The 12,987-nt window shown below is 38.8% G+C and overlaps 1 protein-coding gene across 8 annotated transcripts in view; it reads left to right on the top strand.

Annotated features, from left to right (window-relative positions):
- The window catches only part of LOC139966611 (coronin-2B-like), a 46,980-nt gene extending 34,385 nt beyond the window's left edge, over positions 1-12,595 (top strand). For all 8 annotated transcript variants that reach the window (XM_071969824.1, XM_071969829.1, XM_071969822.1 and 5 more), the window contains 8 exons: positions 286-402; positions 819-968; positions 2,578-2,742; positions 4,353-4,472; positions 4,898-5,002; positions 6,351-6,560; positions 6,737-7,681; positions 8,435-12,595. In XM_071969824.1, coding sequence (XP_071825925.1) covers positions 286-402; positions 819-968; positions 2,578-2,742; positions 4,353-4,472; positions 4,898-5,002; positions 6,351-6,560; positions 6,737-7,681; positions 8,435-8,560 — 1,938 coding nt within the window. In that variant the 3' untranslated portion in view covers positions 8,561-12,595. The remainder of the gene's footprint in view (positions 1-285; positions 403-818; positions 969-2,577; positions 2,743-4,352; positions 4,473-4,897; positions 5,003-6,350; positions 6,561-6,736; positions 7,682-8,434) is intronic.
- Positions 12,596-12,987: the final 392 nt, after the last annotated feature.

Genomic DNA, 12,987 nt, shown 5'->3' with positions numbered 1-12,987 from the left:
TGAGGCTGAAGGGGGGGTGGCAGTGATCCAACCCCCTCCCCCTAATCCACACATGCATGTATTGTTTAGCAGTCTTTAAATAGACCCATAGTATCGCCAGTATTTGTATGAAAAATAAAATTCAAAATACCTTAACAGCTGCATCCCAAAATGTGAACTGTAAATTATTCCCATAATGCATTGGAACTAAAACAAGATTTTGTTTAGTTTCCACTCTGCCAAAAAACAAACAAGTTTGTAACTTATAAATCATTTTCATCACGTTGATCTACTCTCTTGACACAGTGTGGTAGGATCGACCCGAATTACCCGAGAGTTTGCGGCCATTCGTCCTCCGTCTTGGATTTGAAGTGGTATCCGTTTGATGATAACATCATAGCATCATGTTCAGAAGATGGATCAGTAAGTACAGTACTCATTGTAAGATTCGTGTGCAAAATTTCCATTCGGGTTGGGGAAGGAGGTGGGTAACGGTGGGTAACGGTGGGAAAGAAATGGAAAGGAAAGGGTAAGGACAGGGATGATGTGGGGCGGTGATGTGAGACAGGTCGTACTGTGTATCACCTTGATGCTGTTTTCCTTATTGAGAAGTACCTTCAAAATGTCATCTTGCCTTCGCAAGAAATAATTCAGGCTTAAACAATTCTGATGCTAGTATAATCTCTTTAATAAACTAAAGCTGGTATAATAGACTTTGCTAGTGGTGAGAGTTTGATTTAAAGAAAACAAATATTTATGAACCAAACTAATTTGCTACTCAAGTGTGACTATTGTTTTGATTAACCAGACTTTTTTTGATGATTTTGTGATACACACAGGTGATAATATGGGAGATCCCAGAAACAAATATGGAGGAGAATTTGACAGAACACTTGGTGAAACTCAGAGGCCATGGTAGAAAGTGTGGGGTAATAGAGTGGCACCCTACGGCTTCTTTTATCTTGGCTAGCGCAGCTTTTGATGGAAAGGTAAGCTCATACGAGTGGAGGCCAACTGTGTAGGTCTAACATGGTGCCATAAATGAATAAAGGCCTTGGTGTGTACGTGCATATTTCTGCGTGTGTGTATGTGTGTTTTTGGGTGTGGTTGGGGAGGAAGAGCGGGCTTGGCCAAAGGAACCACAAACAACTTTTGAGTATTAATGAACAATGTAATGGTGTAGCATTCGAAGCCAGTCGTACATTCATGATTAAATGCGCTCATCAGTTTGACACAAATCTTTCATTAGAACATCAACAACCAGCAATAAATTTGATTCAGTGAATTTCCTTCTCTGATATCTGAGTATTTAAAGAACCATACTTTGTTAATCATTGTGTGATACATGTGCTTTTGTGTATTAAGTGACATATATTTTTTTCGGTCTTTGTTCGGAGATTGGATGAAGCGGCATTGTTATTTTGAAAGATTGACCTCAGAATGGAAAGTGATTGATCTCAGAATGAAAAGTCAACTCTGCTATAGTATTCAGCGCTAACTTCAGGCAGAGCCTCATTAATTATCACTTTCTGTGTTTACAGCTCAGTGAGAGTGAGCAGATTTTTGTTTTCTGGGGAATAGTGCAATTGTGAAAGAGAATACAGCTTTCATGTATTTCCAGATAACTGACAAATTTGTAAGCTTTCAGTCTCTAAGAGCACACTTAGCACTAGCATCGATATTTAAATTTCAAATTTATATCGTAACGCAAACATGGGAAGAGCAAAGATGCCAATAATAGCCAAAACTTTCCTTGCACTTTTCCCATATCGCGTATTATTTCCCATTCAGTTTTTCATTGTTTACATACTGATATATAGACAATACACGAATTAAATAACAGAACCTGAGCTGATGTTTAAAACTCTCTCAGAAGTAAACTGTAAAACACGGGGGGGGGGGGGGGGGGGAGTTCCGAGTTGAAGCTACTCATGGTCAGCATAGCAACAGGTGGTTTCATGGTTTATGTGTGGGGAAGTGTATGTGTGGGAAGTGTGCATGTGGGAAAGTATGTGTGTGGGGAAGTGTATGTGGGGGGAGGGAGGGGGCATTTGGTGAAATTTTAATGCAACAATTTTGTGAAATTTTAAAAATGTTTAAAAGTAAAAAAGAGACCTTGTTTGTTATTTTGTTATAAGTGGCATTGTTACCTCACAAATATTGAACAAACGACTGCTGCCATTAAACCTTGTTCTCCAAACCAAGATAAATTTGTCTAACTTTTTTGAAGGTGTCGTCCTCACAGTAATATTACTCAAATGCCTGTGAGGATGATGCCTTCCAAAGCCCTGATGGTTCTAATTTAAGAGTGTTCCTCTAGCAATGACAGAGCCCAGATTTCTTTGTATGGCCAGATAAACTGCACCAGAAAACTATTGATAGATATCGAAATTTAGACCAAAATGGCATTTATAAGTAAACTTTGGTAAAAAGAAAAGGAATGCCCAGGCCCAAGGTTTGCCAAATTTTTGTAGCTAAGTTTTAGTAACAAATCATTTCCTCCCCCCCCCCCCGACTCCTGCCACCCTGGATCAGCCCTGAGTGTCTAGCTATACAAATGTGAAAGGAATTGCGTGATCATCTCTTAACTTCTTGCAGGTCATCGTCTGGAATGTGGAGAGAGAGGAACCTATTACAGAGTTACTCTGCGGCAAAACACCCGTCTTATCGATATCGTTCAACTGGGATGGAAGCCTGCTAGCGGCGAGTAGCAAAGACAAGAAACTCCGAATATTTGATCCAAGGACGGGAGATATATTGCAGGTGAATAATTAGTGGTTGCTATCGGTTACGGAGCGACTCATCAGATTTATTGTCATGTTAAGTTTTTTTTTTTCTTCAGTTTTTACAGTTATATGGCTTGACTATGTAGTGTTTGCTTTAATCTAACCATAAATGTACCTGGCAGTTAATAGAGCACTAGGTATTGAACAAGCCAAATTGTTATCTGGCCACACGGTTTATAAACCTAGAGTTCCGAAAGATGACGCAGGATATGTAGGATTTAGCCAACATAAACTGACATAGGACTGGTATACTAACAGTGAGGGCGTTGTGGTCAAGTGGTTAAGGCAATGGACTTGTGATCTAATGATTACAGGTTCGAGCCCTGGCCAGATCATTGCATTGTGTCCTTGGGCAAGGTACTTTTATCTCCATTGCCTCTCTTCACCCAGGTGTATAAATGGGGACTTGCGAGGTGGCTTGTAAATATAGTTGCGTGCGCCAGTTTGTGGCTGCACCCTATGGGAAGTCCCCCGGGGGACACGTGGTTGTGGTGCACTGTGGTGCCCCAGGAGAGATTGTTTGAATTGTGCACACTTTGGTGTGTAGTTGTAGCAAGTTACCAATGACCCAGGGTTAAGTTGTGAAGTCGTGTGAGAGGGCCTTGGCCCTGAACAAGACTGTAAACCTAACATAATAACATACACAGAAAAAATCCCACACAGTGGATTGTAAATATCACATAATGTTCTCTTTGTCTGTCACTGATCCACCTTGCGTTCTGGGTTCCGGTCTCGGTTCAGATCCTGATGCTGCTAGCATTCTCAGGTGTGAACAAGGCTAAAGGAAATACAAAAAATTGTTATTTGATAAGATTAACGTGAATGGAAAAAGAGCAAAGAATTTTATGGCTAGATTAGGAATCCAACCAGTGACCTCCAGGGCTCTGTCAAAAATTCTCACTCAAGTGTTCCACAACATGAATGCAGAGGATACCTTCTTCTTCATTTGATGCCTTATTTCAGCATGTTGGTTTACTATTGTCACAAATTGTGCTTTAAGCTGCTACCTTACTTTTACTATAATGGTGTGGTGTGGTATAAGATTTTGACAAAATGCAGCTATAATTTGACAGCAAACACAAGTGAAAGGGTGGGTATATGGTACAGCAGTTTTTTTCCTACCAGATTGATATTCCAAGACTTGACATAATTTTGAAAAAGGAGCACAGCATAAAGTACCATTGGCTGGCTAACAATTTGGGAGGGGAGGGGGGGATTAGGGCCCAGGATTGGAGGGACAACATACAATTCAAAGCAACTATACTATTTTCAGAGTAACAGGCTCCGTGTTTCAAATTTAAAGTTCAATTAGAGAAAAATATATCTGTTTTGGGCAGTGGCAGGCTCATTGAACTTTGACATGTCTTTCTGGCATCTTTCTGGTATATATCGATGACATTTGATTTATTTTCCTCCTCCCAATCCCTCCTATTATTCATTTCATGAACTAGGAACATTTGACTCATTGGGAGAGTATATACCTAATACATATAGTTTCACAGTTCCAGTGAAATATTGCCATCATTGGAAAAAACTTCTGATTATTAAACGAGATTCTGTTCAATTAACATTTCTCTATACTCACAGGAGGGAGTGTGCCACGCAGGTACCAGGAGTACAAGGTGTGCGTTTGTCGGAGACACAGAAATGTTAATTACGGTCGGGACAACCAGGGGTAGCGAGAGGGAGCTCTCTCTCTGGAATCAGGTACAGCCATGGAGTTTATGTACGTTTTTGTATAGTGCTGAAAGTACGGCTAGTAACACCCGTACCTTAAGCAACACTGAAGTTTCCAGTTCAAAGACATAAGTCATAGGAAGATGGTCAATGAGAAACAGAAGTATTTGCTCTGTGGGTACGTTCCTGAGAGTACGTTCCTGCAGGTACGTTCCTGAGATCTTGTGATAAGGTTTCTGCATGTAAGTCAAAGTGGGACCACAGACTAAAATGAAATGAGAATCTCCTGGTTTCCATTATGTCAATTCTAACTTCTTTTGGAAAAACGGCTGCTCTTGAAATGAGAATTTGATCCAATGATCGTCATCAAATGTCAGTTTACATCAAGTATCATTGATTTGAAATTCAGCACGCACATTTGACATTCTGTTATCGTTTTTTTGTCATCCTTTCAGCATGATATTTCGGCACCCATAGCCCGATTGGAACTCGGCTATGGCACGGGAGTACTGTATCCTTTTGTGGATCATGACAGCAATGTGGTCTTTGTTGCTGGCAAGGTGAGGATGTGATCGAAGGGCTTACTGCCTTTGCTACAGTATATAAACATACATTCACAAAAAATTTGAGCTAATATTTATGTTCTGGAAAAGAGCAGAGAAAATGAATGGCTGGAACATGTTTCGAGTCAGTGGACCTCTGGGTTACAAGCGCGAATGTTTAGCTAGACACGCTACGTCCCTTGAATATGTTAGACTTGATCAAGAGATTAATATCGTCGTTGATATTTCTCAGCCTAGCAGACGCAAATTATCAGTTGTGTCAAGGAAACTGTTTTCTGGCACTTAAAAGACTATACTCTGAACCATTATTAAACAAACTATGTATTTGAGGATAATTCACGCCATCTGTATTTCTTTGTTCAGAAATACTGCATTTGTATTTATTGTATTACGTTGTACAGTTCAATTCAAATTTATTTTCTCATATGAACGAACAGAAAACTAAAGCACACAGAAGAACAGTAGGAAAATTATGTGTAATATGAAGGCACTAGAAAAGAAGAAGTACTGTACAGGCTGAGTGATCATAGAAAGTCTTCCATTTACATGAATGGTATTTACAAGAATAGAAAGGGACAAGTATGAAAGAGAAAGGACAGAAAAAACTCTGAACAGAGAGGAAAAGAAATGTGATAAAATAATAACAGGCTAGAAAGTGATGAAAGAAGGATAAAATAAAGAAAGAATAAATTTACATGATATTGTTAGGTAGGAGAGCAGATTACGAAATTATTGCTCGTATAATTCCGCCCGCCTTGAGTTTATGGAGAATGAAGTGGTTTAACAGAGGGAGAAGGTTTTAAAGCAGAAAATGTTGCAGTATGGAAAGAAAAAGACCTGCAAGGGTATAAAATTTAAGATTATATTTGTAACAATTTTCATACTTGCTCAAGTGTGCTGTGGCCGAGTGGATAAAGGCGGTGGCATTTGAAGCAATGAGGCTTAGAAATCATAGTAAAGTGGGGTTTTCATCAAAGAGCAATCTACGGTTCTCCCCATCTGAAATGACTTTCTAAATTGAAAAGATTCCAAATTTGATTTAAAGTGTTGAATTGGAAGCTACCCGACGTGTAATTTGTAATCCATGAGCCCTTGTGGGTTTCTCCCACATTTGTGGTCGCTTAAGCATCATAAAAATAACTGCTGATTAGTATTATTATTTGTATTATTATTTGTTTTATTATTATGATTATTGTTATTATTATTTCTATTATTATTACTATTACTATTATTACTATAACTATTACTATTATTTTTATTATTATTATTTCTATTATTATGATTATTTCTATTATTATTATTATTAAGTGTTTCCACTTTGTGTTGCTTCTTTTATCCTGCCCAGGGAGATGGCAACATTCGTTTCTATGAAGTTCTCGAGAGCAGTCCTCACCTCTTTGAGTTGAACCAGTACGCTTCCGGGAACCCACAGCGAGGTCTTGGATTTATGCCCAAACGAGGCATCAACACAGCCAATTGTGAAATAATGAGGTTTTATAAAGTTCACGCAAACAAGAACTTCGTAGAGCCGATATCGATGATAGTTCCAAGAAGGGTTAGTAGCAGTAGTAGAGGTATAAACCATTTACCATTGAAACTTTTTTGGTAGACAGTTAGAGTTGATGGCATGCTTATCTGTGCCACAAGCCACAAGCATTTATATGCCACAAGCGTGCCAAAAGCGTTTATTTGTGTGGGTTAATGTAATATTCTATTATTTTTTTTCTCCAGTATGAAGCTCTTCAAAAGGATTTATATCCAGACACACTTAGCTCAGAGGCCGCTCTGACAGCAAGTGAATGGATTTCAGGAATTAACCGGCCACCGATTCTAGTCTCTTTGGGAGGTGTTAGCCGTAAGGTGAGAACGCAACCCCCTCCATCAGTCCCGACTCCTAAGGCCAAAGAAGAAAGGTATAGGGGACCCCCTAAGACAGTAAGCAAACCTAGAACTGAACAATCATCTAAAGTCGAAAACCATGAATTGAAAGAGGAGCCCGTAGAAGTGAAAAAGCCTAGACAAGAATTGCCCTCGGAACCTCCATTGGAACGCAAAGAGGAGTCGAAAGAGTTGGAGCAATGGGACATTATTGAGGAGGAGGTTGTGACAGCCAGCACAAATGACGCTGTGGAATCTATGCCGCCGGTCTCCAGCGGGGAGGACGGTATGGAGGTCAGACCAGAATCAAATAGGAGCGTGAATGGCACGGAGCAAAACCGCCAGAGTACATTAACTGGAATGGAAGGAAGCTTGAGTTTATCTCAGCGGCTAGCCCGCTGGGAGAACAATAAGACAAAGGAGAACGGTGTACCGCCAAAGGTGCAGGCAAAGCCAGAGAAGAGAACTCGTCCGCGAGGGGAGAGCGTGAATTCCCCCGATAGGAAACCCAAAGCCAAAGTTGAAAGATCGATGAGTCACGATGGGAAAGAAACGATCAGAATCGAAATGGACGATTCTATATCGATACTTCCATCGAAGACCTCGTCTCTGGAATCACATAAGCCCGGAGGCCTCGTGTTGAGTCCGGGGCTCACCACTTCTTCAAAGGAGACTGACAAAGATGACATTACAGATCGCTCAACTGCAATAACCAAAACAGAATCTGTGACTTCCCGTAGCTCCAGCTCTAAGGAAACAAATGACCTTTTAACATCAAAAGAAATGGGTGCTGATCAAGTAAGTTTCAATAGGAACAAGTAGTTTTGGGAGGCGGGGGGAGGTGGGGGGTGGTGGGGGGTGCCTGCAGGGAGGGGAAACGAAGGATCCAGTGTTTAATTGAGCTTCGAAATACTTCTAGGGAGCCGAGTAGTATATGAGTGTCACAGTACTGGCACTGGTATGTTAGCCACCTCATCCTTTCATATCATCTTCCATCCTGGAACTGAACTTGGAAATGATGATAGAAATGTTTTGTTTACGTAACCAGTTGTCACAGGGTTTTCTTTATCTTGCTGGCATGAATGCGGCATTGTGCCAACATCTTGGGTTCCTAAATCTTAAAGAGGGTAATGAGAAGAAAGAATCAAGCATTGTCCTCGGCAGATAACAGTATCGTGTGAGACTATCCCATCAAGTACTATTCTGAACCTGTCGTTTGTAACTCAGATTCATAAAAATCCTCCAAAAACATTAAACAGAAAAATGTGTTGTAAATGTGCAAAAAAAATTGCATTTGCAATTCCGGAGTGAACTTCTATCAATAGATGAACTTCAACTTGATGGGTGGTTGCGTCAAACCAATCTATGTGCATAAATTAAAAACGTTTAACAGTTGTTCTTTCAGTTGAAATTGAGATGTCAATCAACACTTTGTGCTTTTGGTGTCGTTGATTTTCATTTTGCCCTTTTTTTTTTGGGGGGGGGGGGGCTGCAAGTCTTGGCTATATAAACAGCACTGATGTATCACGTTGACGTCTTTTCTTTCTGCAGATACGCAAGGCCTATCTCCGGCAGAAAGAGGAGATCAAACAACTGAAGAGTCAACTTCGTCTGAAAGATGTACGTATAAGACAACTAGAGAAAGAGTTGGAACAGTACACCGCATCAAACTGTTAGGGTAACAGGTACAACGACGGCACTAGCTAGCCCGAAATATACCCCATTCACACACTAAACTGGTGTCAGCTCCATCCAACTGGAGACATTTTGATCATGAACTTGGAGAGCCTTTTGCTCGACATTTTGGGGTGCTTCCACTTGTTCATTCAACTGGTAGACATCTTGGACTTCTTGCAATGATAACCACATAGCTGGTGTGATCAAAGCAGGCGTTGCCTTCCCTGTGCAGACTTTCTGTGCCCCACCCCATCTGTGCCACCATTATGTGCACAAAAGCTTCCCCTTTTCATAACTATTTGTGCCTCTCCTCAAATGGTTTGTTCTCCTGCCCCCCCCCTTTGCCCTCCCCCCTCAAATTGTTGATGTGATGTACTCACTTCTCTTCATGTCAGGTCAGACTTACAGTACTTCTAACTAACACTTTTGAGCAAATCTTATTACCTTTTGCCCCTCCCCCCCCGCCCCCCCACATTACCCGTCAGCAAAACTTGTCCCTCTTCAAGTGTCAAATTATACATGATTGGTACCCCCTTAACTCAGAATCACTTGCTACAGACTTTGTATTGAGTAAGGCTTTTATACAGAGTGCACTAAACATTGGGTACACTAAAGGCAATATACATCCTTCACTGTCAGATGTGTTGCCAGTTCATAAAACTACCCAACTACATTTTTGGTTAAGTAGTATATTCATCAGTAAAGGGGGAGGAAATTTAATAGTAGAAATCAGGCAATTTCGTCCACATTGGAGGATGATGTACATGATTTCTCTTCATTTCAGGTGCCAGTCTTACAGTACTATAAGTACACTTTTGAGCAAATTGTTATTATCGTGTTTCCTCCCCCCGCCCCCCCCCCCCCGCCCCTCTCCCACCATCACACCAAGCAAAAGTTGTTCTTCGAGTGTCACATCATACATGGTAAATGTGTGCTACAGAAGTTGCATCAGCCATATTTCTTGGAAAGTGCATTTATTTGTGATGGATAAATGTGTTCCCGAGAGTGCAACAAGAAATATGGGATGGTCATTTATTTTTGTGCTATAAACTGACAGTGTTTCATTGACTGCCATTAATATACAGTTTGTAACCTATTACAAGGTCAGTGTCTTGACCATTTCACTACTTGCATGTAGGAATTGTTAATATAAACACCTTTAATATTGTTACATGCAAGTAGGTCATCATGACACACAGTCCATACTAAAACAAGAGTGAAATAGTTTGGCTTAAGAAAATACTTTGCAAGAAGGTTAAAGGAATTTGATGCAGTAGCAAAAGAGGGGGGTGAGGGGCTAGAGGTGGGGGGTTGGTGGTGGGCATTGGGGAGGACTTTGAAAAGTATACCAACAAAACTTGAGCAGAGTTATGCCAGCATAATTTACCTTTGACAAACATTTGAGTCAGATTCTGATGTCAATGAAGGTGTAGTATGTCATAGTTTAAAAGGAAACATCCTGATTATAGCTGCATGATTGTAATGGTTAGGAAAATATTATGATCATTCTGTTATACTTTTTTTGTATATTGTATGTTGTTTGTTTATAATGTAACATTGTTTTATTTTTCTTGAGCATATATTACGTACAATCATTAGTATATCTAGTTTGCCATTGAATAAGTTATTAAGCTATATACAAAGTGAAATACTTGGGTATGACTTGGGTATGATTTATTTGTAGCAATTTCTTATACAGATATTTGATGATCCAGTAATAACATTTGTTAAGAATTAGGGTAACCCCTGGGTAATATTCAAGCAATTTCCAGGTTTTACCATTAACATTTGTTTTGAAACTTGTGTGAGAGATAAAATGTGCCAAAAGAATTCTTTGAATGACATTTGTACCTTTGCAAAATTTTTGTGAGGCCAAACTCTGCATTCCATAATATGATATTTTTAATATGCCAGATTCTAATATCAATAATATTCCAGATCATGATATCAGTAATATTCCAGAATATTGGATCAGTAATAATCCAGAAAATAACAGGGACTTAGACTTCTATTAAAAGTCATTTTGAATAAATCAACATATATACAAATTTTAGCTCTTTTTAACTCTGCACATATTTTTGGCTGGCCAAACTCTGCATTCCATGTTATGCTATTTTTAATATGCCAGATTCTAATATCAATAATATTTCCAGATCATGATATCAGTAATATTCCAGATTGTTGTATCAATAATAATCCCGATAATAACAGGGACTTAGTCATTTGATTAAATCTACAGATATAAAAAATGTTAAACTCTATATTAGTTATGAGTGTATGTAACACTAAGAAAAACAAATGTGTGCTCAATTTTTTTGGTAGTTTACATGCCAAACTGCTTGTCTGTATCTGTTGCTGAAGAATTGTAATTAGAAAGCTACAGTAATTATTCGCATTGAGCTTACTGCAGATCCATGCTAAGACGTCCTTCTGACTATGAAATTTTCTATTAAAAAAAACCTTAGTTTTGCTCATCTTTTTGTACTTCTACCCACCCTACCCCTCTCCTGTGCTCTAGTCTTCATTTTACTGCTAAAAGGATTACTTTAGTCACAATGAGGTTCTGAAGCCTGAAAGGCGCATTCCAGAGTTTTTTGCATATTTTAAAGGCGGACATCTTGGACAAATTACTAGCACTGATTTTTTGCTTTTCCCTTCTATTTTCCAGTCAATCATGTTAAGTTGATAAGAGATAAAGTGATGCTTGCATTCACGTCAATCATTACAGATTGGCCTTCTACTTTACTACTTAAAATAATTTAATTTGAAATGGCATAATATTGCTTAAGCTTACAATACATCACTTTTGTTTTCCCCCCATTTGTCTTCGAATTCCAAAAATTCATTCCCAAGTTTGTTTTCTATCAATTTGTTGAAATTACTGATGCATTTATAAACACTCGTCTTTCACAAAAACAAGGGTGAAAATTTGGCGTAGCCATGTTTGACTGTAATGAACTCAAAAACTTAACAAATATGTTAGAAATGGTTTTATGTCCTGTTCATGTGACTCTGCCTTGAGATACAATTAAGCGCAATTCCAATAATATTGGAGAATTTCGGAGAAAATTTATTTGTAGGTTTTCATGGGAGTAATTAATCGTAATGAATATTCGTTAGTCATTAATGAAACAAATTTAATCCACAAATGCATTCCTTATTATTATTATTATTATAGACCAAGAAGGCAAACTAGTACCATGAGGATCATGAAAATTTCAGTCAGTGTTGTTCATTGTTGCTATAGTAATTTATTCTGTGTTTTCATTGGCAGTTTCAAACAGTGCAATGTCATATTTTAATATCAAATGTTTTAATAGTATAATCATCACTATATTAATATGCATCATGTTTTGGTTTTTTTATCACATCAGAAATGTATTAAAATAGATTAGTTTTGATGTAGTAGAAAATACCTTAAAATGGCTGGCTGTATTTGAGGTGCATGATTCTAACCACTGGATAGTTTCTGGGAGCTCTCTGCCAAACATTGTAAGGGTATCAAAAAGATAATTTCCTAAAGAAAACCCCAGTGTGAAGAAAATGTCTCCTCAGTAATGAGTCATGGGGTGGTGGGGGAGAGGGTGGGGGAGTGGGTGGGTGGGTGGTGGGGAGAGGGAGGGTGCTGTTGACTGGGATAACACATTTTATACAACATATTGAGTGGGGTTAAGGGTAGCACATTGAATTTAAATTCTATTCCAAACCCCTGTCAAATCAATATGTTGCTGATATTTGCAGACAATCATCATGAAATGAAATATTTAATTATAACACATGACATATTGTTCCTTAAGTTTGATAAAACACACACACACACAAAGAAATAATAATTGACCTTTAGGCTGAAAGATGGGTATTTTTTCAAAGCCGTTATGCATGAAGCTTATTTTGGTCATATTATAACAAACTGTAAGTTTGGAGAGGGGATATTTGTTAAACAAGGAAAAGGTAGATGAGCTTTTTTATTTCAAAATAGTTTAATGTAAATTTTACACTTGGAAAAAGAATAAATTTTTAAATTTGCAATTGGTAGTGGGTGTATTTTTCTGTGGTGTCTTTCTTGAAATGTTTCGAGTCGTGCGATGCATTATTCTTCATATAACCGACTCGAAGAACTCAAGATCATGTCATGCAATAATTCAATGTCAAATGTGATTTGGGAATAACGTTCCACATAGCGTTATAGACCTGGGAACTTATTGGACCTTTACACAAGGGCGTAGGAACCGGGGGGGCTGGGGGGGGGCGCCAGCCCCCCCAGTGAAAAATGTGGAGGGGCGGAAGTATCATTCCGCCCCCGGTTCGCAAGTCAAAAAACCCCTTTTTCATTTCCAAATGAGAAAAAAAATCTCATTTGGATCACCAAATTGCATCTAAGGCCAGGTGAAAATACAAAATTAAGTTTACAAAATGGAGTGGGTGTT

This window comes from Apostichopus japonicus, chromosome 4 (assembly GCF_037975245.1).
Source record: "Apostichopus japonicus isolate 1M-3 chromosome 4, ASM3797524v1, whole genome shotgun sequence".
Classification (NCBI taxonomy): domain Eukaryota; kingdom Metazoa; phylum Echinodermata; class Holothuroidea; order Aspidochirotida; family Stichopodidae; genus Apostichopus; species Apostichopus japonicus.
The sequence above is the reverse complement of the archived record's forward strand: the minus strand, read 5'-3'. Positions and strand labels throughout refer to the sequence as shown.